The sequence below is a fragment of the Bicyclus anynana genome, chromosome 11 (assembly GCF_947172395.1).
Source record: "Bicyclus anynana chromosome 11, ilBicAnyn1.1, whole genome shotgun sequence".
NCBI lineage: Eukaryota > Metazoa > Arthropoda > Insecta > Lepidoptera > Nymphalidae > Bicyclus > Bicyclus anynana.
The window spans coordinates 864,944-887,629 of NC_069093.1; the positions used below are offsets into that span (position 1 = coordinate 864,944).

The 22,686-nt window shown below is 40.3% G+C and overlaps 1 protein-coding gene across 1 annotated transcript in view; it reads right to left on the minus strand.

Annotated features, from left to right (window-relative positions):
- LOC112046540 (dynein axonemal heavy chain 3) overlaps positions 1 to 22,686 on the minus strand; it is a 44,863-nt gene that overhangs the window by 9,033 nt on the left and 13,144 nt on the right. The window contains 39 exon segments of the mRNA XM_052884388.1: positions 113 to 363; positions 795 to 1,002; positions 1,686 to 1,923; positions 2,672 to 2,809; positions 3,300 to 3,436; positions 4,041 to 4,224; positions 4,719 to 4,954; positions 5,324 to 5,491; positions 5,948 to 6,068; positions 6,734 to 6,920; positions 7,895 to 8,056; positions 8,437 to 8,541; positions 8,970 to 9,147; positions 9,424 to 9,537; positions 9,710 to 9,821; positions 10,472 to 10,598; positions 10,990 to 11,242; positions 11,469 to 11,634; positions 11,706 to 11,825; positions 12,138 to 12,281; positions 12,354 to 12,514; positions 12,973 to 13,098; positions 13,407 to 13,520; positions 13,600 to 13,688; positions 14,093 to 14,227; positions 14,856 to 15,058; positions 15,660 to 15,886; positions 16,347 to 16,532; positions 17,354 to 17,497; positions 17,904 to 17,975; positions 18,259 to 18,465; positions 18,741 to 18,955; positions 19,302 to 19,416; positions 19,761 to 19,927; positions 20,221 to 20,326; positions 20,771 to 20,939; positions 21,284 to 21,507; positions 21,647 to 21,799; positions 22,065 to 22,266. Of these exon segments, the coding sequence (XP_052740348.1) occupies positions 113 to 363; positions 795 to 1,002; positions 1,686 to 1,923; positions 2,672 to 2,809; positions 3,300 to 3,436; positions 4,041 to 4,224; positions 4,719 to 4,954; positions 5,324 to 5,491; positions 5,948 to 6,068; positions 6,734 to 6,920; positions 7,895 to 8,056; positions 8,437 to 8,541; positions 8,970 to 9,147; positions 9,424 to 9,537; positions 9,710 to 9,821; positions 10,472 to 10,598; positions 10,990 to 11,242; positions 11,469 to 11,634; positions 11,706 to 11,825; positions 12,138 to 12,281; positions 12,354 to 12,514; positions 12,973 to 13,098; positions 13,407 to 13,520; positions 13,600 to 13,688; positions 14,093 to 14,227; positions 14,856 to 15,058; positions 15,660 to 15,886; positions 16,347 to 16,532; positions 17,354 to 17,497; positions 17,904 to 17,975; positions 18,259 to 18,465; positions 18,741 to 18,955; positions 19,302 to 19,416; positions 19,761 to 19,927; positions 20,221 to 20,326; positions 20,771 to 20,939; positions 21,284 to 21,507; positions 21,647 to 21,799; positions 22,065 to 22,266 (6,364 nt within the window).

Sequence of the window (22,686 nt, forward strand, 5' to 3'; positions counted from 1 at the left end):
GGTGTTAGCTGTGGCGCATTTTTTGAAAATAAATGTTTTGTCTTTCTAAAGAGTGGCCCAAAAGTGGATTGTGTGTTTAGGAACTACCAGTAGGTACCTACTAATATTTTACCTGTAACTGCATGATACATATTCTCAAATCACTCTCGTTGAACTCATACTGTATATTCCAGCCCAGCGGGCCGAAAGCGCGTCGTTCCTGCACGATCGCGTGGAAGAAGCAAAGCGCAAACAGCAATCTTCTCCATTCTTCGGTACGAGGACAGGAGATGTAAAACTCAGGGTCGCATATAGGGTCCGATATATAGGAACGGTATACGTTATTTTTTAAGCCTTTGGGTGCTTCGTTTGTCATTTTCACGCCTAAAATTTAAATTACATTTATTAAAATTGTTAAATTGTTGGTCAATTCAAACGAATACTTTGTTACATGTTGCCAATTAGTCTTAGATCATCTAGGCTCACATTAATAGACGTTCCTCAATATCGAACTTGAAGTTTCAAACAACTTGAGATCATACTCGTAGTTGTGATGTTTATTTATATGATGTAGGTACGTGCTCTTGAGTTAAGTAACGTCCAATAATATGGGCTATAATATCTTAAATTTCCTTGGCTACTTTTTGGCGTCTTATTTACTTTTTTAGCATTTTGCGAAAAGCGTTTACCCCTAGAAACTACATAAAGCAAACAATTTTTTGCTTATTGGTAAATCATTCCCGATTTGTGTTGCAAGTTTTTTAATAGCTCCTTATGCGTAACCCTAAATAGACAAATCAGCGAATAGCCCTCACCATTCTGCAGCACGGTGACCGGGAACGCCCTGCTCGGGTACGAGGTGAGCCAGCAGCGGAAGTTGGGGTGCGTGAGCTGCGGCACGATGACCTCTGCGCAGATCCGCTCCAGCTCACCCATCCACGAGTCCATCACGTGGCAGTTCTGCAGCACCACCCACCCGCCCGTCTCGATCGCTTGTTGAATCATTTTAGCCGCTATTGGGCCCTGGGTGGAGAATAACATCACTAATAAATGCTGGCACGCACATACATTTACGCATTTAAAATAGCGTAATTTATCAATTTATTTTTCAAATTCAAATTCATTCAATTCAAGTAGGTTTTTAGACAAGAATTTTTGAAAAGATAAGTCTATCAATTCTATACTAGGTATTAGCTCATTAGGCAGATTCCGCATTCCCAACAAGAAACTCAGCAGGATTTTTTTAATTTTTAGGTAATTTTCAACATGAACTGCATGTTATTGTTTCGTGCGCAAGCATAGCACAGCAGATTGCTTTCAAGAATCTTTGTCATTAAGAAACTCAACAATTTTATAGTGAAAAACTTTCACAAATTATCTGAACTTTGTACAGCGAGTCCAAAAGTTTCTTTGGAACCAATTTATTAATATCCTCAATCTTGAATTATTTTAGCCATGTAGTGTAGGTATGTCATTAAACCTGACCCATATTCCCTCTTCAAACTAAAAAAAAAGCCTGTGCTAGGATTGTGTAAGACAATATTCCAACTAGCGAAAAGGATTACATTCGGCCTCCTTAACCATGGAGTTATCGAGATATCAAATAGAATATATTATTTTTTATTCGACTTGATATTAGGCTACCATCTTGAACGTGAAATTGACTTATCAAATCCAAGTTCGCATAAAAGGTATCATCAGCTTACCTGTCCTTGTCCCAGAGAGATCGTTTCAAAGCTGATGACCTTCCGTTCCATAGAGAACTTGACGAGTCCCGACATAGGGTCGGAGCCGGGAGACAGGATGAAGATGAGCGGCGAGCAGCAGTTGCTGTCGTTGTACGACTTCTCCAGGTCGAAGGGCGGCGGCTCGATGTACGGGCGGCCCATCTCTTCCACCACGTATTGTTGAACTAGCGGTATCAGCTTGTCTGGGCGGATGCATCTTTAAAATAGTCATTCAATATATAGTCCGTCGCACCGAAAAGAAAGCGACCATCCAACGTCATGTTAATCTTAATATACAAAAGCGAAAGGCCACTCAACACAAAGTATCAAAAACCGTTTAACGTACAAAGATGACGTCCGCTAAGAACGGATTTAGGGAGAAGGCGGGCGGGATTAGGAAAGTCTAAGGGCGGGGCACGGGCGTCCGCTAGTTTGTCTGTTATATATTTTGAGATGATAGGAAGACATAATATGTTGATTTATGGCGGCGGAATCGAAAACATAGTTCTCTTTTCATACTCACGAGTCACGATACTTTCGATTCCGTCGATTTTTGTCATTCTCTTGTCTTGAGATATGTGAAGAAGAATATTAAATTTCTTAAAGAAGCACTGCATTGCACTTCCAATGGCTATCTGTATATCACCCTCATTATCAGATAGGGGGATTCACCACTCTATTTCAATGCAGATTGGCGGGTTTAGGGTGATAATGCTAAGTAATTAACAACCATTGATCGTTAATTAACGTGCTCTCACGGAGAGAGAGAGATCATCAACATCAGCTTCCCAAGTCCAAACCAAGTAGTTTAACTGAAAAATTCTTAGAAGAAACAAAATATTCATTTTGTTTCGCATAGCCAAGACTCAAACCAATGTCCTCGTGATACTAAACCACATAGGCTTGTCGCTGGACAACGAGGCAGTTGATCTAGTGGTTTCCAATGAATTTCTAATACTACCTACCTGAAGATTATCAGCTTAGGTATGCCACAAATGTCTTGATACGGCTCCGGGAGTGGATTCTCATGCGGTGCAGCCAAGTCGTAGAAATCTTTCCACGCTCCGATGTTACCTTCCACGGCATCTTTGAAACCGCGAAGCCTGTGGCATTACAGTAACCTTGAGCATTTTCTAACCAAGATTATCTAGAAAACTTTTGACGGTAACTTTGATAACAGTAGATATAGATATATGATGATCTGTTGTCCAATCTTAGATAGAAAATAGAAAGATTATTGAAGTTGACTATGTTGTCTCCATTATCAAATCCCGTTAATGGGGACAGCGGCAATTGAATTAAATCCTCTTCCTGTTGTCATCGTCTATCTTTATAAAGGAAAACATTACTTTAGGGCTTAACTCTTATGCCTTGGTTGCACTCATCATAATAGCATAAAAAGTTGATTGGTTGGTTGGCCAAACATTGAGGAATACTTTGGTTGTTTTAGAAGAAACTTGAAACTTTGAAACCTTACTTCGCAAATATTATCGCGATTTTTCAAGGCATTACAGGTAACTTACTTATGCGTGTGCAGTGAGAGCCTACATATTACTTAGTTGTTTTGTTGTATATTGGTGATGAAATATTTACCCATTCAAATTACTGCTGCGTACAACTTCGGACCAACTCTTCTCCGACAGCCAGGTGGGTGCAGGGTTCTCGTAAGGATTCTCCAACGCTACGCCGCCGGTCAGTAGAAACGCTACTTGTTCATCATCCAATTTACCCTGGTCAAAGGTTAATAATGTTTTGTAAGACTTTGGAGCTTTTGTTGATAAAGCTTACTAGCCCAAAATACTTTGAAAAATCTTTATCCAGTGGAAAGTTACATTATCAGCAAGTAACATAAACTACATTTTGTTCCTGTATTCCCACGGGAACAGGATCTACAGATCAAAACGCGGGGCGACCAATAGTATAGACCTGCCAATGCATAGCTTTAAGCAATGTGTAAAAAAACATTTGCTTAGTCGAGGTTACTACACCATTGATGAGTTCCTCAATGATAAAGTTGCTTGTAGGCCGTTGGATCAGCTTCCACCTTTACACAGGAAGTAAAACTATAAGAAATTGTAATGTTGTAATCAATTGTAATTATAATATTATCATATATTTTTTTTTTAAAGAGCAACCGTTGAGTTTCTTGTCGGTTTCTTCTCAGCAGAATCTGCCTTCCGAACCGGTGGTAGAATCTTTACAAATAGTCAACTGACGTATCAAAAGTGCTTGTATACTGAGCCTACTTAAAATAAATGAAATTTTGATTTTGATTTCAAAGAAACGGACTAACTAATGAGTAATAGGAAACTTAAACCTTCCATAAATACTTACACTAGCTCGAAGTATTCCGAGAGTCAGAACCAGAGAGAAGATGAGCTTGTCTTTTTCGAACAAGCTCCGACAGACGTTCTCGTAAACGCTGCGTGTGAAGTACGCGTTGAGACCCGCCAGCCGGTCGTCGAGAATGTCACACTTTGGGGAGTTTATTATTGCTTGGTTATAGAGATTTATGAACCTGAAAAGGTATAAACTAATAAGTATCAGCCATTATATGAGACAATATGAATTCTTAAATAGTCCTTTAGAATCTAGAAATGTAATGAAAAGTTAAAGAAAAATAAAAAGTGACCAAGAAAGGGTACAATAAAAATAAATTTTAAAATGTATAATCTTTAGAAGAGTCCTTTATGTTCAGCTGTGGACCTGGACATCGGCTGATAGTGACGATAATATATTGTAGTTGTAATTGGTAAATAATAAATATGTAGTAACATACATGAAAGAAGAAGGTATACATACAAATCTACCCAATCAATAGATGGGTATTGCATTATTGAAATCCTGAAGGTAAAAGGTAACGAAGACTGAGGTATTCTCGTATACAAAAGGACTTCTCGGAATAGACTGAGTATACCGTATACTCCGAGAGAAGTTTGTTTGTTTTTATCCTGCTACAAGATAAATAAATAACAATAAATACTCGGAATTTGAACTACAATGGTCACTTACCAATTCAAAGAATACTGATACATCGGATCAATGTTGGCCAAATCAGATATGCAGAAGAAAAGCACAGAAGAATGTTTAGACACCGGCACGTACAGCAGGCGAGCTTCGTCTATTTCTTTTTCTGTGATGGCAGCGGCCGCTTGCTTCGCCTCTATCTCTATTGAGATGACTTTGGAGGATGAAAGGATCTGATTTGCTGATTCGTCTTCTAGAATGTTTCCAGCTGATGATAATACCTAGAAAGAGTTTAATGTTATAAATCATTTAAATTTAGTTTATTATGACACAATAATTCAATAACGAATAATTTTGAATAGTGAATATGCTACTCCCAACGAAAACATTACCATGTACCTAAAGTAAAATCCAGACGAACGCATATTGCATGCACAATAAAAAAGTTAACCTATAGCTATCTAAAGGTTATATAGGTACAGTTAGAAAGTATTGTTTTTGACTATATATATAGTAATATAATAAATAGGTAATATTTGTGGTATTTTAAGCGGTAATCCCTAGATTTACTGAATCGATTTTGAAAATTCTTTTGTTGTTTAGAAATCCTACAAAAGACCTATATTCGACTAATATGCTGATGATGTTACCTCCAAGATTTTATCCTCGATTTCCTTCAGCGTCCTCTTGTTGTTGGCGCCCTCCACGATGAGCTGATTCTTCTTCAGCTCCAGCTCGGGCCTGTCTTGCGCCACCACGATGCCGAGCAGTTGATCTTGGAGCCCTTGCGGCGTTATCATGAAGTTCAACAATGTTACCTGTTCAAATATTGTAGTTAAAGTTTAATAGTACATTCCCGGGCGTCACAGGCGAAAATGGTTGGACAACATAAGACCAGACTGCAGACTGGACTACTGCAAAAGCGGAGTATTTTATATCCTGACCGTCTCACTTTGATCTGAATATGGCAACAGTTGTTTGTTTTAAATAGTTACGTAATAGGTTTTCTCGTAATTTATAAAATAGTCGATTTTTGAAATTAAGGCACAATTTATCTAATCTCATGGAATTCGTAACACCAAAACTTTCGAACGAAAGAATTAATTAGTCCTAGTCCTAGTTCGAATTGTAGTCGCGCAAATGTGTGCTATTAAAGTCTGTTATATGTGTACTTACTTTCATTAGGCGTGCGTAACAACAACAAAAGTGAAATTCCTTTACAAACCATGCATCCAAAGTTCTTTATTTACCATAACCGTAGCGGTATTACGTACTTTAACGGCGATTTCAGGCAAATAGTGCGGGTTGCTGAGCCTCGTGGTAATGTAAAGGCGGAAATCGTAATTGTACTCCAAAATGTTGTCGCCGAGTTTTAGGCAGTCGATGCCACCAGATCTATCAACAAAAAAATCGTTAAAAATTTAACAGTTGCACGTTATTTGAACCTTACGTTAACAAGTTTTTATTCAATCGATTTCGAAAAAAAATGGATGTTCTATGTTCGTGTGTATATTTCTTTTTTCAAGCATTTTGTAATCCTAGTTATATTACAAATAAAATAAAAAAAATCATACTCACTTACTGAATAACGCAGCAATCCAAAGAATAAAAAAAACTTATTAGGTACACTTTACAATTTATGTTGGCTATTATTCTCTATCGACTCGCATTTATATTACGATTTACCATCATCTACCAAGATGTCGACTGCTAGATTTTAATAATTAAGACAATTGATTACCTAATTGTCTATCCCACTATATACTTAAGACATTCCTCCAGCACAGCGTCCAGCTGCTCCCGAATGTTCTCCGGTATGACGGGGAAGCCCAGCTGTTTGACGCTCCCCAGCACTCTCACGTAATTGGAGTTATAAGCTTTATGACCTTCAGCCGGCTCTCACTACTCACTTGAAGACATTCCTCAGCAAGACAGGCTCCAGGCAGTTACTCTCAACTGTTCTGTAGTATCGCGGGGAAGAAGCTGTATGGCGCTATCCAGCACTAGCACGTAGTTGGAGTCATCAGCTGTATGACCTTCAGCTGGCTCACACTACTTACCTGAAGACATTCCTCAGCAGAACAGGCTCTAGCACAGCGTCCAGCTGCTCCCGAATGTTCTCCAGTATGACGGGGAAGCCCAGTTGTATGGCGCTCTCCAGTACTCGCACATAGTTGGAGTCGGTCAGCTTTATGACCTTCAATTGGTTTTCGCGCTCCATGTTCTTCACCCATTTGTTTGCTTGTTCTGTAATACATTGATTTTTTTTAATTATGTGAATCTGCAATCAGTCGACAGACTAAAAGCAGATTTGATGTGATAAATTTGGCTTTGCCAGACAGGAAGACTTCAAGTTTGCACAAAGTCGATCACGTCAACTCGCTTTAACCGCTTACTCTTTCCACAGTTAATTGCTTGGAGGCAGTGGAATGGAATGTTTCAGCCACCGTTATTTGTGTTGCAGCTTGTATTTGTTTATATTTTCTGAGACTTTAGTCAGTTTTAAATACTGTGTGTGTTCTCAGTATTATATTCTGGACATATTGATTCTATGGCATTTTGTGTATTCAAATAAGACAGTTTAATTTACGAAAAATTTTAAATTACGAAGAAGTTATGTTACTAACTTCTTCGTAATTTAAAATTTTTCGTCATCATAATCACTAGCCGAAGTTTATTACCCTACAGAAAGGTCAGGAATCTCTTTTTATAAGAAAGGGGATTTCAGTCGGTAATAAACTCAACAGTTGCTCTTTTTAATCATTAACAGACTACACGCGGTTTCACCTGCGCATAGTTACCACTCCTGTTGAAATACGGGAATAAAATATAGTATATGGCAATTGCTGATAATGTAGCTTTTCATTAGTAATAGAATTTTAAAAATAGGTCCCCGAGAGTGCTGACCAGCGAGTTAAGTATTGTGAGGAACTGTTTGATCTTGAGCCATCTTCGCCGTTATACCGCAGGCCTGCTAGACATCGCAGAGATCTGCACCGCTACATCGTCGATATTCCTCGCACATTTACTAAACTGTTTAGTAATTCTTTCCTTATGCGCACTAAAAAAATATGCAATACCTGCTTCCATTTTCCTCATCACCTTCAATATGGATATCTTCAAGTCAAGAGTGAATAGGCGTCTTCTAGGCATGCGCGTTCCACCATGCATCATCGTTAAGCTTATATACGTAGCAAGAATATATTTGCTTCATAGCTGACCTTGAGGATCGATCATCAGCGCCCACCGCCGCGACTTCTCGACAATGATGCCGTTCTCAATGGAGAAGGCGTCCACGGGCAACCCCGCGATGTTCCACGCCCTGATCACCACCGGCTCCCCGAGCGTGCTGACCAGCGAGTACGTGTCCGAGCAAGGTATGTCTAGACAATAAATAATTATACAATTTACAGGCAAAGTGCCATTGGCGGATTTAGATCAATGATTTCATCTAGGTGCCGAAGTGGGGACTGGTGAGTTACCATGTTTATGCCGAACACAAATTGTGTGTAATGTTGGTAGGAATGGCATATACCATCTACATCACCATACAATGCCAGACCTACGAGTATAAGGTCAGAAACCGACTTTGTCCGAAGAGGCAGAGGGGAGGAACTTACTTTGATTGAGATAATGTTTGCAATAGATTTGTAACGCCTGTGTGTGGAAAGAGTTTACAAATAATATTGACTGAGATAAGAATTTATTCATTTCTATAAATTCAATTGTAATCGATGATACGTCTTAGCCATAGTTGCCTTACTTAGATCTTTAGTTCGTTGGTTCCACATAGTGACGAGCTCTCTTCTGTAGTTCACAGTGTAAGGGCCGAGATACGCTATGAAGCCGGCCGACAGGAGTACATCACCTAAAACGTACCCAAAAGTCATAAATGTTGAATTAAGGTCAAGTTTAGGGTAGATTAGTGTTTAACACACTTAAGGGTGTTTAAATACCCGGAATATTCAATAAAGTAAAACATTCACTATTGGACCGAAAGTTTGGTTCATAAAGTGACATTAGCTTAAACAAATATCTACGCGCGAAAATAACCGTATGATTGCTTAAAATATTGTCAGATATTAGAATCATATCCTCTTGTGATTAAATCAACATCGTTTTGAAATGTCAAAAATAGATTTAAAAACAAAAAAAAACATCCTAACTCAAAATTCAAGGACGCTTATCAATACAAGAATTTTTGAAACGTCAACTTTGTTGCAGAGACTCCACCTTCAGTAGGGAAAGAAGGTTCTTCTAAAAAGATCCGGCAAGACTTTGTTCTCTCTAACTTACCGATGATATTAGACAGCAACTCCTGCAGTTGTTTAGCCAAGTCAGTCCAGCGCGCCTTCTCTCCTCCCAGGCCACCTATCAGTTGCTCTGCTCGGGATAGTTTAGTGGAACATAGTTCGATTTCGTCTTCCAAGCCTTTTTTCTTACGCGTCATCTCAGCAAACTCGTCGTTAAGAGCCTAGCAACATTTAATATATGTACTCAATATCCCTTATGTGTTACTTGGTTTTAAACCTTCTTTTTTTACTCATTCATCTTATAACCTACGACAACTTAATGCAAGTAACTAGCATTACGGTGCGGTCGAGAAGTCCAGCGCTTTTGGGAAAAACTGCTTACTACCCATAAGTCAGTAATAGTGCTCAGAAAAGCCGGCTTTGCGTCACAAGAAAACTTGGGTTTTCTGCCTTATAATTATTTTGATATATAAAGATACAAATTTCAAGATACCTACCTGCAATTTGTCAAGCACTCCTTGCAGTTGCGCTCGCTTCTCATTTAAAGTGTTCATTTGCATTTGCAGCTCGCCCTCCGCTTCTGCTAAGGCTGCTTTCTTAGGTGCTACCACCTGTTGACACGAGATAATTATATCAAATTCAATACTTCATCATATCATATCAATATTTCATCCACTTAGCTTCGCTGTTGTTTTACACGCCAAACTAAAATGTTCGCTTTACTTGGACTCTGCAGTCTATTCCAATGTGTATAGAGCCAAAAATGCAATATTGTTCTATTACCTTGATGACTCTGTCATACACGTCCATCGCTCGCACCCATCTGCAAAGACCTTCGCAAGCAGATGACACTTTCGCTATCACTGCGGGATCAAACTCGCGATCCGGAATGTACCTATGAAAGACGAAATGTTCTATGAACTAAATCAATTCATGTCATTAATCATTAACAACCCAAACCTATTCGGGTCACTGTTGAGCATAAGTCTCTTCTCAGAATTAAAGGTGTTAGGCTAATAGTCCGCCACGCTGGCCCAATGCGATTGGCAGACTTCACACACGCAGAGAATTAAGAAAATTCTCTGATATACATGTTTCCTCACGATGTTTTTCCTTCACCGTTTGAGACACGTGATATTTTATTTCTTAAAAAGCTTAAACTGGAAACTCAGGTGCCCCGAACCGGATTCGAATCTACGCCTTCCGAATCGAAGGCAGATGTCATATCCAATGGGCTAACACTGCTACTACTAAATTAATTCAAATGTATGTAATCCGAAACTGAGATAGATTAATCCAACCCTTCCAAACAAACACCGTTAAAGATTAAAGTTTTCGAAATGTCAACAAAGTTGTCGTTCAAAATATATCAAGAAACGATTTTTCATCTTAATTTTTTCTAAAATTTTCGATGTTTTAATAGTTATTCTGATTTCTGATATCATAACAATCAGTCCACTTTTCGATTTTTAAATGGTGTAACTACCTTTGTCTTTGTGTTACTTTAGTTTAAAGTCACTTTTATGGTAAATATACAAAACTCACTTGTCTCTAATCTTCTTCATTATAGCAGGAGGTATATTATCCTTGTCATAATTTTTAAGACTCTCCAAGAACTTCATATCTCCCAGCATTTTCTGAGAAGGTCCCCAGAAATCATCAAAGGGTTTCCCTATGGAAAAATGTTTTAATAGCAAATATTGACACATGGGCATTCTAACTATCGCCACGGGTGAAGCCAAACGAGTGTAATTTTGTGAGTTGTCAGTCACGTAATTTCTGTCGCAGCAATTCGCGTGTATGTCGCACACGTAACACAACTCATTTTGGGACGCAGTGTGGCAGAAACTGAACTTTTGTATGAAACCGAATGCAGCAGAAATTACGCGACCCAAACAAGCATTCTTTTGAAAAGTCTTAACATGGATTTCAATCTCTGAAGAAACGTCAGCAAAACGATATAACAAGATACATCACAACATATTACATCATGGCTTGTCATAACTGGCCCTAAAGATAAGGTATCTTGTAAATATGAATATTATAAATGTTTCAACCGTTACCACTAGCATCCATCTTCCTATCACCCTTGATCCCCTTCATGACACAAACCGCTTCCATCACCAACTTGACTCCAGCGGGCGGATTCTTCATAGACTTAACCAAGGTTATGTCCGCTGGCTTCAAGGTATTGAGGGCATCCAACGCAGCCTGTAGCGCTGGCACCGCTTCTGCTAAGTCAGACTCGCAGTCATCTTTGATGGCCTGGGCAGCAGCTGCCGCTTCGTTGGCCAGGGCTTCGTCTGCTCCAACTATCTGAAATTGATAAAAAATGTTAAATTTGCAACCGAAAGCTTGAAGGCATAGCTCAATCACTCGATGATCACCTATGCACTTTACTGATGCAAAAATGCACAGCCTCATTACTAACCAGCGTTGTAGAAGATTTTTTCTTTTTCTGCACAGTGTCGTTATCGTTAAAATTATTTAAAATCGTTGTTTACACCGCTAGAAAAAATCTCTAATGAAGAAAGAAATTAACCTCTTTCTGCTTCTCCACGACAACCGTGTCTTGCTCAATCTTGATCATGAGTTTCTCAGTCTTGTCAGACGTCTCCACCAACAGCGGTTGCAAATCTATTAGATTCTGTTGCATTACAGCCACCTGACCAGCTGCGAAGTCCAGCTGTTCTAGACCTGTCTCATATCTAAAATGAAGTTGTGCTGTACCGAATATAATAATAATTTAAAATATTTATTCTTATCATGCTTATCTTACCGATTCCTTGATTTGGTTATCTGATCCACCTTCAAAGCGTATAAATTCTGGAATGCCTTTATGAGCTCCAAGTAGCTGGTCGGTGTTACATACACCTTTCTTTTCTGTTCCGAATAGAATCTGTAATATTATTATTGAATATAGTTTTACAGATTTTCACCATAATAGTTAAAGCACTCGAAAGTAGCTTTTTCTTATGTCTACATCAGCATTGAAATATTCCGGGCTAAAGAACATGTTGCAGGTGTAATTATGGACACATACTTGTAAACCTTAACACCTACGCTTGTGAGATGTTTATTTTACTGTTGCTTAATTATTACTTATACAACTTACAGCCACAGTATCCTACAAATTGCGTGGTACATTATGTCGTTCCGACGCTCGAGAAATTTTCATTTCCTGGTAACTCAGTTAGCTACCATCCTTTACCTGTCGCTCAGCTGCACGACGCTCATGTGGAACAGCTGGCATATCTCCACGCACGAGTCGCGCAGCTCGTTGTCCACGTTCTCCATCTTGGCTATGAACATGGACGCCACACGTTCCAACGCTTCAGGCGGCCACGCCGTAAACCTGTTGAGATACACTTTGATTTTTTTTCTAAATTCAGAAGTGCCAGAATCGGAATAGACTGACTACACTAACCAATCTATGGTACAGCAGTTGATAAGCGAGGGGAACATGCGCAGTCTGTTCCGGAAGGAGTCTCCTATGGGGGACATGGCCATCACTATACGCAGGTTGGCCTTTACTCGCTCCACGTAGAAACCGAACATGGCTAGCGGGGTTGTTTCCATTTTTCTGCCCTGGAAATAAAGGTTTGATTCATTTTGCTATTCTTCGCAAAAATTGGGAAATTGAAGCGACAACGCACACGATCACTAATCTTTCATGCATTGAAACCCTCATTATACTCAGGATTCTTTTTGAATCCCTCGCTAGTTGCTGTGCTCATGGTTCAATTTTAGAACCCTTTGCTTGCTCGGTATTTAAAACAATATTTTTTATTTTTATTATGTCTTGTGCTTGACACACTGTTGGCTTATGCCTGGTGAAAAGCAAAGATAAAGAAAAAAATTACCAGAAGATCCATAAATTTTACCCATACTATGAAGGTGCTTTGTGCACCTTCATAGTATGGGTAAAATTACGCTCTCTTACGCTAGCAAACACAGAAGCCGAAAGGGTATTCCACATCTTAGTTATTCTTATTAGAAGCGTCGATACAAACACGTTGTATAACAAATAGCTATTAAAAACTTACAGCTTCCCTCACAGCGGCTTGCATTTTGTCGAGGATCTCAACCTTTTCGTCCATCCCATAGAGATTAGGAATGTCGCCTGTATTCAGTAACATGTTAATGTCTTCCACCATCCCTTCGTACATTATCTGGAAGTAGATGTGCTATTTTATATAAACCTAATTGTGCTCTGCGGTTTTACCGGTATCCCATTTCTGTAGGAATACAATTATCCAATAAGCTATACCAAACTATCTCTGTGCTCAATTGAATTCAGATCTGATTGATGATTGAGTGACTAACGAACGTACCATAAAATAAATAACAGAATCCGTCGAGCCATTCTCGAGTTTTATACTTAGTAACACATTTGGCGATATTTTTTTATTTATATAGCTGTTTGAAATGCCATATAAATAACAGTTAAATCCTAATTTAACTCTACAAACCAAGTTACCTGATTGTCAGCAAACAAGAAGACTAACGGTTTCCCAATAATACCAGCTTTCATGAGCAGCTTTCTGATATCGTCGCGCCACTCGTTCTGGCCATAGACTCTAGATATCTCGATCTATAAAAAAATAAACCTGAGTTATCACATTTTGAAAATTTTTAAACATTTATAAGTTCTCGTTTCAACAATATCGTACCTGAATGACATTCATCTCCAAGATACTAGCGGCTAGCTTCACTGCGCTACTTCTGCCGCTGCCGCCAACTCCGACTAATAAAAGATTACCTAGTAACAAAAATATTTTTGACAAATATTATTTTGGTTACATACCCGTAATACCATATTTTACATGATGCGCTCATTTTTTTAAAGGTCAGTCTACAATGATCATAAAATGAGTTTGAATTTTTGAAGATATGAAAAAAATACCAATATAGCTAAGACTAGTACTCCATCTTTATCAGTTTCTCTTCTGTATAGTAAATGTACAGTATCACTACACGCAATACGCACCGTTGTCTTGCAGCAGCACGCGCGTACACCGCGAGATGTGGTCGAGCGCGTAGCGGAACATGACCAGCGCCATCGACGACGACGACACCACGTTGTACTCCTCCAGATAGTACTCCATCTTTATCAGTTTCTCTTCTGTATAGTAAATGTACAGTATCACTACACGCAATACGCACCGTTGTCTTGCAGCAGCACGCGCGTACACCGCGAGATGTGGTCGAGCGCGTAGCGGAACATGACCAGCGCCATCGGCGACGACGACACCACGTTGTACTCCTCCAGGTAGTACTCCATCTTTATCAGTTTCTCTTCTGTATAGTAAATGTACAGTATCACTACACGCAATACGCACCGTTGTCTTGCAGCAGCACGCGCGTACACCGCGAGATGTGGTCGAGCGCGTAGCGGAACATGACCAGCGCCATCGGCGACGACGACACCACGTTGTACTCCTCCAGGTAGTACTCCATCTTGACCGCCATGTCCTCTAAATCCAAAACCTTTAATACAAAAATCAGCCTTTGAGATTTATTTCAAAGAATCTGGTAAGTTTTATTCATTCCGAAGGATTACAGTATAAACTAACTAAAAATGTGGTTAGTTTCTACGCCGTAGAAGTAGATGCGAGAGAGAGACCAGCAAAATCTGTCTATAATTTCGGCCGGAGCAGAGAAGGGGAGTGTTAGATAATTATCAAGGACGTCCTTAACCTTACACCCATCGGTTATAAGTCCGGGGATCTGTTGGAAGTTTTTCTCTCTACCTTACGAAGAAATATTGTCTACAAGTCGAGTTGTGTTCAGGAAGTGTATATACATACGTAATGTATATAAAATATATAACGTAGGCAAACACAAAATTGTACATATGTGCGCTCAGTGGAATATCTAAATTCGTATCACTTTTTGCAGTGATTTTGTAGGCACGTAACTACTATACTCTTAGTTTAAAATATCGTTGCCTGATCGTATATCTTGGGGTCGGCGTCCGGCTCCATGTAGTTGCCGAAGAAGATGTTGGCGGCGTGCGTGTTGGCCAGCTTCTCCCCCTCGGGCACGTAGCCCAGCTCCGACAGCACTTGCTCCATGTGCACGCGGTAGTTGCCGTACACCGCCTTGTAGATCAGCTCGAACAGCTTCAGCCTGGTCGGGACACAGAGAATAGGGCATATGCATGTAGAGTCTCAAACGGTGAAGGAAAAACATCCTGCATAGCAGAGATTTTTTTAATTATCTTCGTATGTGAAATCTGCTAACCCACATTGCGCCAGCGGACTATTAGCCTAACCCCTCTCATTCTGAGAGGAAACTCGTTCTCAACAGTAGGCCAAATATGGATGATGTCAGTCAAAGTCAAAAGTTGTTGTAAAACTTAGTTTACAAGAACTTTTAAAACGTTATGATAGTATGGTGATAAGAAAAGTTAAAAAAATTAAAATTAATGTAACGGGTACCAAACGTGTCTTTGTTCGAGAAAAGCCCACAACAAACTCAGCTACGACGACTCTTGTACTTCTAAACACTATGGTCTTGAATTCCCTACTAGCTAGCCTGCATTCAGTGACTCCTTCCGTGTCCTTAATATCGTCGATTCACCTAGTGTCTCGATTATCACTGTTGGTTCATTAGTTAAGCAACTTTCCCAAGTATTCCCAAGCATCGGCTCTTCGAACTATGTTCAGCTTTGCGACTCGTTGAATTTTGGTTCTTCTTCAGATCTGCTGATTCCTGATGAATCACTCACCGATCAGAGTCATCGACCAGCCTGTCGTAGAAGACGCGGTAGGTCTCGTGCACCCACAGCAGCACCAGCTTGTTGAGCTCCTTCATGTGCGTGCTCGGCACCAGCAGCACGCCCTTGATGATGCGCGCGAAGTCCCGCAGGTTGAACAGGTAGTGGCACTTGCTGGGCGTGGGCAGGAACTGCAGCGTCACCGCTTTGTACACCTCCATGGTTGCCGCCACCACTGCCTGCATAGTAAACGCTCACATAATTGTAACTTATTACAGTATAGAACAACTAATGCGTTAGAACAACGCAAGCGAAGCAACGCCCAATTTTATATTAAACTAGCGCACGCCTGCGATTTGGCCCGCCAAATTCAAAATTCGATTCAAATTCAAAATTCATTTATTAAAGCATTTTTTAAACAGGTTACTCGCATGCGTTATTGTGGTGATAAGTGAAGTCAAAAACGCAGAATTGAAGTTAGGTGGAAAATAAGGTAGAGGAGGTCAAACGCCTTGGTCCGAAAAGAGCCCACAACAATTATCAACTAGGATTTTTTTTGTTATTACTATTTTAGTCTTAAAGTAATTACTATATCCAATAAACGGAATTTGGTGGTGCTAGACTGTTTAACGTGTTCAAAATGGTCCAAGATTTTAGAACCTCAGTGTTTTTAATTTAATGTAATTACCTACTACTAACCTTACTCTGCCTGGCGAGCGTGTCAGTGAAGCCCTTAGCGAAATGCCAGTCCATGATAGTGACGAATATCTTGTTGAGCGTATTGTCCTCGAACGAGTCCAGCGTTATGAGCTGCATGTGCCGCGTCAGACGTGAGGATATCAGGTTGGATCCGCCGCCAGGAGGCAGCATTGCCGATACTAAGAGCTGAAATATGGAGATGTTTCACTAGTTTTTTCATGAAGGTCATGAATTTAGTGCTGGAGCTGTGTAGCCTTATAGAATGCTTTAAAAAACTATACTACAAAGCTGAAGAGTTCCTTTATTTGAACGCACTAATCTTAAGAACTACTGGATCGAAATGAAAACTTGTTTTTGTATTGGATAGAACAGATTTCTTTTGAAAGTTTTGCGTAACAGTTACACGACCCTTTAAAAGTTCTAAAATTCTATCTTTTATGGTTGACTTTCATCAAAGTATTCAACACGGCCTCCGTGGCGCAGTGGTATGCACGGTGAATTTACAAAACGGAGGTCCTGGGTTCGATTCCCGGCTGGGCAGATTGAGATTTTCTTAATTTGTCTAGGTCTGGCTGGTGGGGAGCTTCGGCCGTGGCTAGTTACCACCCTACCTGCAAAGACGTACCGCCAAGCGATTTAGCGTTCCGGTACGATTTCGTGTAGAAACCGAAAGGAGTGTGGATTTTCATCCTCCTCCTAACAAGTTAGCCCGCTTCCATCTTAGATTGCATCATCACTTACCATCAGGTGAGATTGTAGTCGAGGGCTAACTTGTAAAGAATATAAAAAAAGAACGGCCGAAGTCGCAGGGGTTCGCTAGTATTAGTATCATAGTATTTGTTTCATTGTAATATAAGCCTCAATAGTAAAGACTCATTATCACGTTCAATCCCCATCCGCTGGACTATTGTCGTACCCACACAGTATTTTCCAACTAGTTAAAGGGGAACTGGAATATTGATCATATTTTAAACATATTGCAAATATTCTTTAAAAAAATGACTGACCACATCAACCACCTCTTGGCGCACCATCTCCTTCAGATCGTACCAGTGTCCGTGGTCGATCCACTGCCGCAGCAGCTCCAGCGGCGGCTGGGCGCCCCACTGCTCCTTCTGCGGCATGCTCAAGTCGTCCACGAACAACACACACTAACAAACAAATATTACAATATTTTAATTTTCGTTGAACATTGTTGTGAAGAAGACAATAAGTTTAGACTGAAATCAAGAAAGTTAGCATATCTACCTAGAGTTCTAGATTTGGGCACATAAGCAAACTATCAAAAGGAATGGGGAAAACCAAAGCGAACGTTTCCCAATTTCAACGAGGCCCAATTCATGGAATGAAGAATATCCTAAACCAACGATCTTCTCGAAGGAATATCTTCCATGCCTTTTTGATTTATGACGTAAGGATTAATAAGAATGGCAGAAGCAAGGGAGATATACAAGGATTACCATCCTTGTGCAAGTGGAAGGAAGTGATCTCTGCGGGAATTGTCTCTATGTACATGTTTTTGTTGTATAACTTAACAATTAGACGGACATTACTTACTTTCTTTCCCATAGAAGGTCCGAATACTCCTTTTCGTCTCCGGTCCACTTTTGACATTATGATATCTTGCGTCTAAAACGCAAAAACAATGATTTACATTAACTTCCAAACTCCTCAAAAGTTTCATATTTTCATTTTTAATACGCCGAAATGAGCCATGATATAACTTGGGATGCAAGTCATGATATAATGGCGGATATAGAACAAAGATTCATTATCGTCGGGTTATAAATTTGATTCTCGCTTTTTTGACAATGTCGTACCTCATGATGTTTTTGGAAGTGTTTCCATGAGGCCTATGTGAACGGCTGATAATAAATAATCAATGATGATGATAAATAAAACCACAACTAACCTGGTTAGCGGTAGTCCTTGCCGAAAAGTTTATAGTGTTAGTGATATACTTTTCTTTAGGCAAGGAAAGGAGGAAGTTCAACACAAGCGATGACTTGCCCGTACCAGTCGGGCCCACCAACAGAATGGGCACCTTGTATTTCACCATCTTGCTCACGAAGAACCGTAGACACGCGTTTTCATTCGTTAGGATGATCAAGTCATTGACCTACAAATATGTAGTACTTACAATAAACGTTCAATATTTTAAATGTAGGAGTACATAAAAAAGTAATACTTTCTATCGAAATGTTTAAGATGTGAAAGGTGATTTTAGCATTACCGCATAAAGCATTATACAAACAAAACACTCTCCATATATTTAACAAAATATTTTCCTAAAATTTAGTTATTGTTTATCCAATCTGAAGACTAAATTACCGAATAATTTCCTACCATGTTGACATTAAATAGAATGTACCTAATGAATATTTTCCGTAATACCTTCGCGTTTGAAGCCAGAGGAACTTCCTTCTCCAGTTCGACCCACGGTATCCACGACCCATTGTTCCTTTTGTCATACACGTAATCGAACACCGTGTCCTTGTCTTGAAACAGTTGGTTCTTGGTCAGTTTGAAAGACTTCGGCTTGGGATAGTTCGCATTGGCGCCATCGAGCAGTTTACGGAAAAACGTGTCGAAAGTTTTACGACTGTCACCTGAAAGAAGTACTCTTTCAGGAAACTGACCATTTTTATAGCCTCTAAGGTACGTAGTTCGGAGAGGGTATAAATGCGTTTGGGGTGAAAGGATATTTCTACAAACCAATGTCGCCACTTTATCTATAATATAAAGCTGAAGAGTGTTTGTTTGAACGCGCTAATCTCAGGAACTACTGATCCGATTTGAAAAATTCTGTCAGTGTTAGATAGCCCATTTATCGAGAAAGGCTATAGGCTATATTTTATCCCCGAATTCTTACTCGAAATGGAACCACGCGGGCAAAACCGCGCAGCGGCAGCTAGTAGTTTATAAACTGTAAATTTTCAAAAACGGTTCACTCACCGTCGATAGTAGGGCACAGTCCCCAGAGCAGCGCAAATATAAACGTGCACTGGAGCCACATCGTGCTGAACTGCGACTCGCCCTCCAGCAAACATGTGAACAGACGCGTGAAAGACTGGAAAGAAGATCTTTACGTAAATATCTCGTCTTAAATTCCAAAAAAACTACCTTGACAAACAAATTTCAATGGACTTGAAAACTGCTTTCAAGATAATTTTAGAAGACCTCACACAGAGTAATTTTCAAAGATTCTCAAAAGGCTAATATTTATTTTGACCAATCCAAATATTCATCTTTGTATTTTCCATCCATTCATTCATTCCATCAGAATCGAGCCGCGTTTTTAACTAATATGCAGGTTATGTTGGATAAATTTTCAATGTTCGATGAAACTTTTTTTCACTTGATCTTCAAAGCTTAGCTTAGCTGTTTTGACGTAAAACACAATTTATCACTCACATAAAACTGATGTATCTCGCCGACTTGCACGAAATGTCGAGTCCTCAAGAGGAACTCAAAGATGGGCGGCACGAGCCAGTCGATCAGCTCCTGGATCAGATCAAACTGTTCCGGGATGAGCTTCTTGCTGAGGTTGGTGTTGTACGACGCGAGAAATGCGCGCCAACCTGAAAGATATTTCTTCCTAAAAAAGAATATCTTCCATGCCTTTTTGAATAACGCTTGACTTAAAAAGATGAAATTTGGCAGGGAGGTTTAGTTTATAGTTAGTACAAATTTTGGTCAAGGAGGTCTAAGGGCAGAAAACCTTGTGGGCGTTCACTAGGATGACAATATTTGCGTTGCCCTTCAATTAGTCGTAAAGATTTTTCAACTGAGACCTCATTGCTTTCTACCAGGCTTGATTGTGGCCAAGCGCATAAAAATCACCAAGCTCGTATATCGACAAATCAGAATGCACCTAGTTGTTCAGGCTCCATGTAAATCATTCCGCAGCGCGACACGGTGGCGGGAGACGCGAACTCCAAGTCCGCAGGCTCGAAAATTAGATTCATTTTGTTGGTCATCTAAAAAATAACGACTAATTAATATCAAGGTTTCTTAAAAACAAATCAGAACTATAAAGTTACTACACATTTTGACAACTTTAAAATACAGTGTAAGTTTAGCGACACAAAGGTTACGCGCATTCCGTAGGTAGAACACGCTCGTAATGTTTTTTCCAATTTCTCCAGGCACACCAGCCACATTTAGCGAAACATCATGCAGATTGCAGCGCGTTACACAACAGAAGGTTCCGCGCGCACAGTTGAAAACTCCATTGCACCCGACCGACAGATCCGTCTGGTGTGTCACTCCGACCTATAATTCCGTCGCGTTAGTTTCCGTGACGAAACGTTCCGAAGGTGTGTCGCTACACTAAAATGTTACAAGAATCGTTCATTAATAATAATTGCTGAAATGCCATGGCTACATGCTATGGCTCACACAGGCGTAGTCAACGCCAGTACCTGTATGATCTCGCCGCTCATGAGGCACAGCTTCTTGTTATCGTCGAGCACGGTGTTCATGTTCTCGATCCACACGGCGTCCACGGGCCCGTCGAACAGCACCCACTTGCGCTCGCGCGTCACTGACATCGCGTACTCGCGGAACGCTATCGCTAGCACTCCGTCAGACCTAGACGACACAATGTTTAGTCTAGATTATTCTACAAAATATGCGCTAAAACACAGGCCTCTTAAGAAAGCTCAAAGTTACTCAGTAGACAATTGAGAAAACAATGGTACGAGGTACTCTACGTAATAGGATTAGAATGGAAAAGATTCGCAAGATAACCAAAGCCATTGCCACTAAAACATCGCAAAGCTGAAGTGGTAAAGGCGCAGCTCAAAAACTTTGATGGTCATTAGGGCCCAAGATGTTGGAATGGGGATCCCGCACCTGAAAGCCTAGAGTTATTATTCATCCCACTAAGTGAATCGATAATGTCAAATATAACCTTAACCGTATTAGTCACATACCACTCATGCGAGGCAGGGTCGAAGCATCCGTACAGCTGTCCCATGGTGATGGCCTTGGGGTTGATGATGCGATAGATGGCTGCGAACTCCTTGTGGCGCGGCGGCGGCTTCATCAGCTGCAGCGCGCGCAGGGACTCCGCCAGGCTCTGGTAAGCTTGCGTCTTGCCGCCCATCGGCGGGCCCACGATCATGAACCCGTGGCGGACAAGCATCATCTCGTATATCTGCGACGATAATAAAGTCTATATGTTTCGTTTGAATTATTGGTGGTTGGCTTAATTGGTTGAAATAAGATTGGGTGAAACGTTATGATAATACCTATGTATAATTTAATCCAGAATACTGTGAACGTTTAACGTATACCTGTATGATCTTCTCCAGATACCAGTCGGTGTTCTGCAGGTTGCGCTTCTCCAGCTCCTTGTTGACGCACTTGAGCAGCTCGGCGCGGTCCGGCTGCGGGATCTCCACGCCCGGGAACAGGTCCGAGTATATGCCCGAGAACAGGGGCACGTCCTGACGGATAAGTCAATTAAATAGGTTTTTATCCTCCATCGTCGAGAAAGACATTATTGTCGACCTATAGAGACAAAATCCAAAATATTACTTTCTTGTTAATTCCGATGACACGAATGCAATACTTTCGATTCCGCTGCTGTTGACGACCATATTATATTTTTCTCTTGTCATGAGTCTTAGACGCATCCTAGGCCTACAGGTGTTTTAAAAAAGGTAAAAAAAAGTTGGAACGCAATGACAATGAAAGACTGGGATGCCTCACCTGTGACAGAAACTTAGGCATATTGACGTCAATGATGGCCCTCAACACGAGCTGCGCCTCGTCTTTCTCAGGGTAGTTCTTCTTCAGCGCACCGGACGCAAGTAGCACTGATTTAACAGCTCGCATGCCATAATCGTAGTGGTTTTGTGAAGACAGCTGCTCGGAGCACAGTTTATAGGCTTGCACAATTTTGCGGGCTAACCTATAAGAGATTGGAACTTGCTTGCTATTTGTTCTTTGAATTCCATTTAATGCAATGTGTTATTTATTAAGCGCTTCTTTACCCGGCGTTCCTAAACATCAGTGACACAAATGAATAATTCGAAACGGTTCTAGCCTACGCTAAGTACGGTCCAATTATAAAGAGAATGGATGGCTTTTAAGGTGATTAATTACAGTGCTTTGTGTAGATATTATATATGTTGTTACATTTTATTGAGAAGGATCAAACACTGTTTTTTTCTAAACACTTGAAGGGGAAATAAAATGAAGAATCGGAAAACAGCGAAATCAATCTTGACTTCTCAATACTCTCTGAAGAAATCTGGGTGATTTACTAAGTTTAATTTGCTGGACCGATACAGTGGAGATTTTCAGAGCATGGCTAGTAGTATAATCAAAT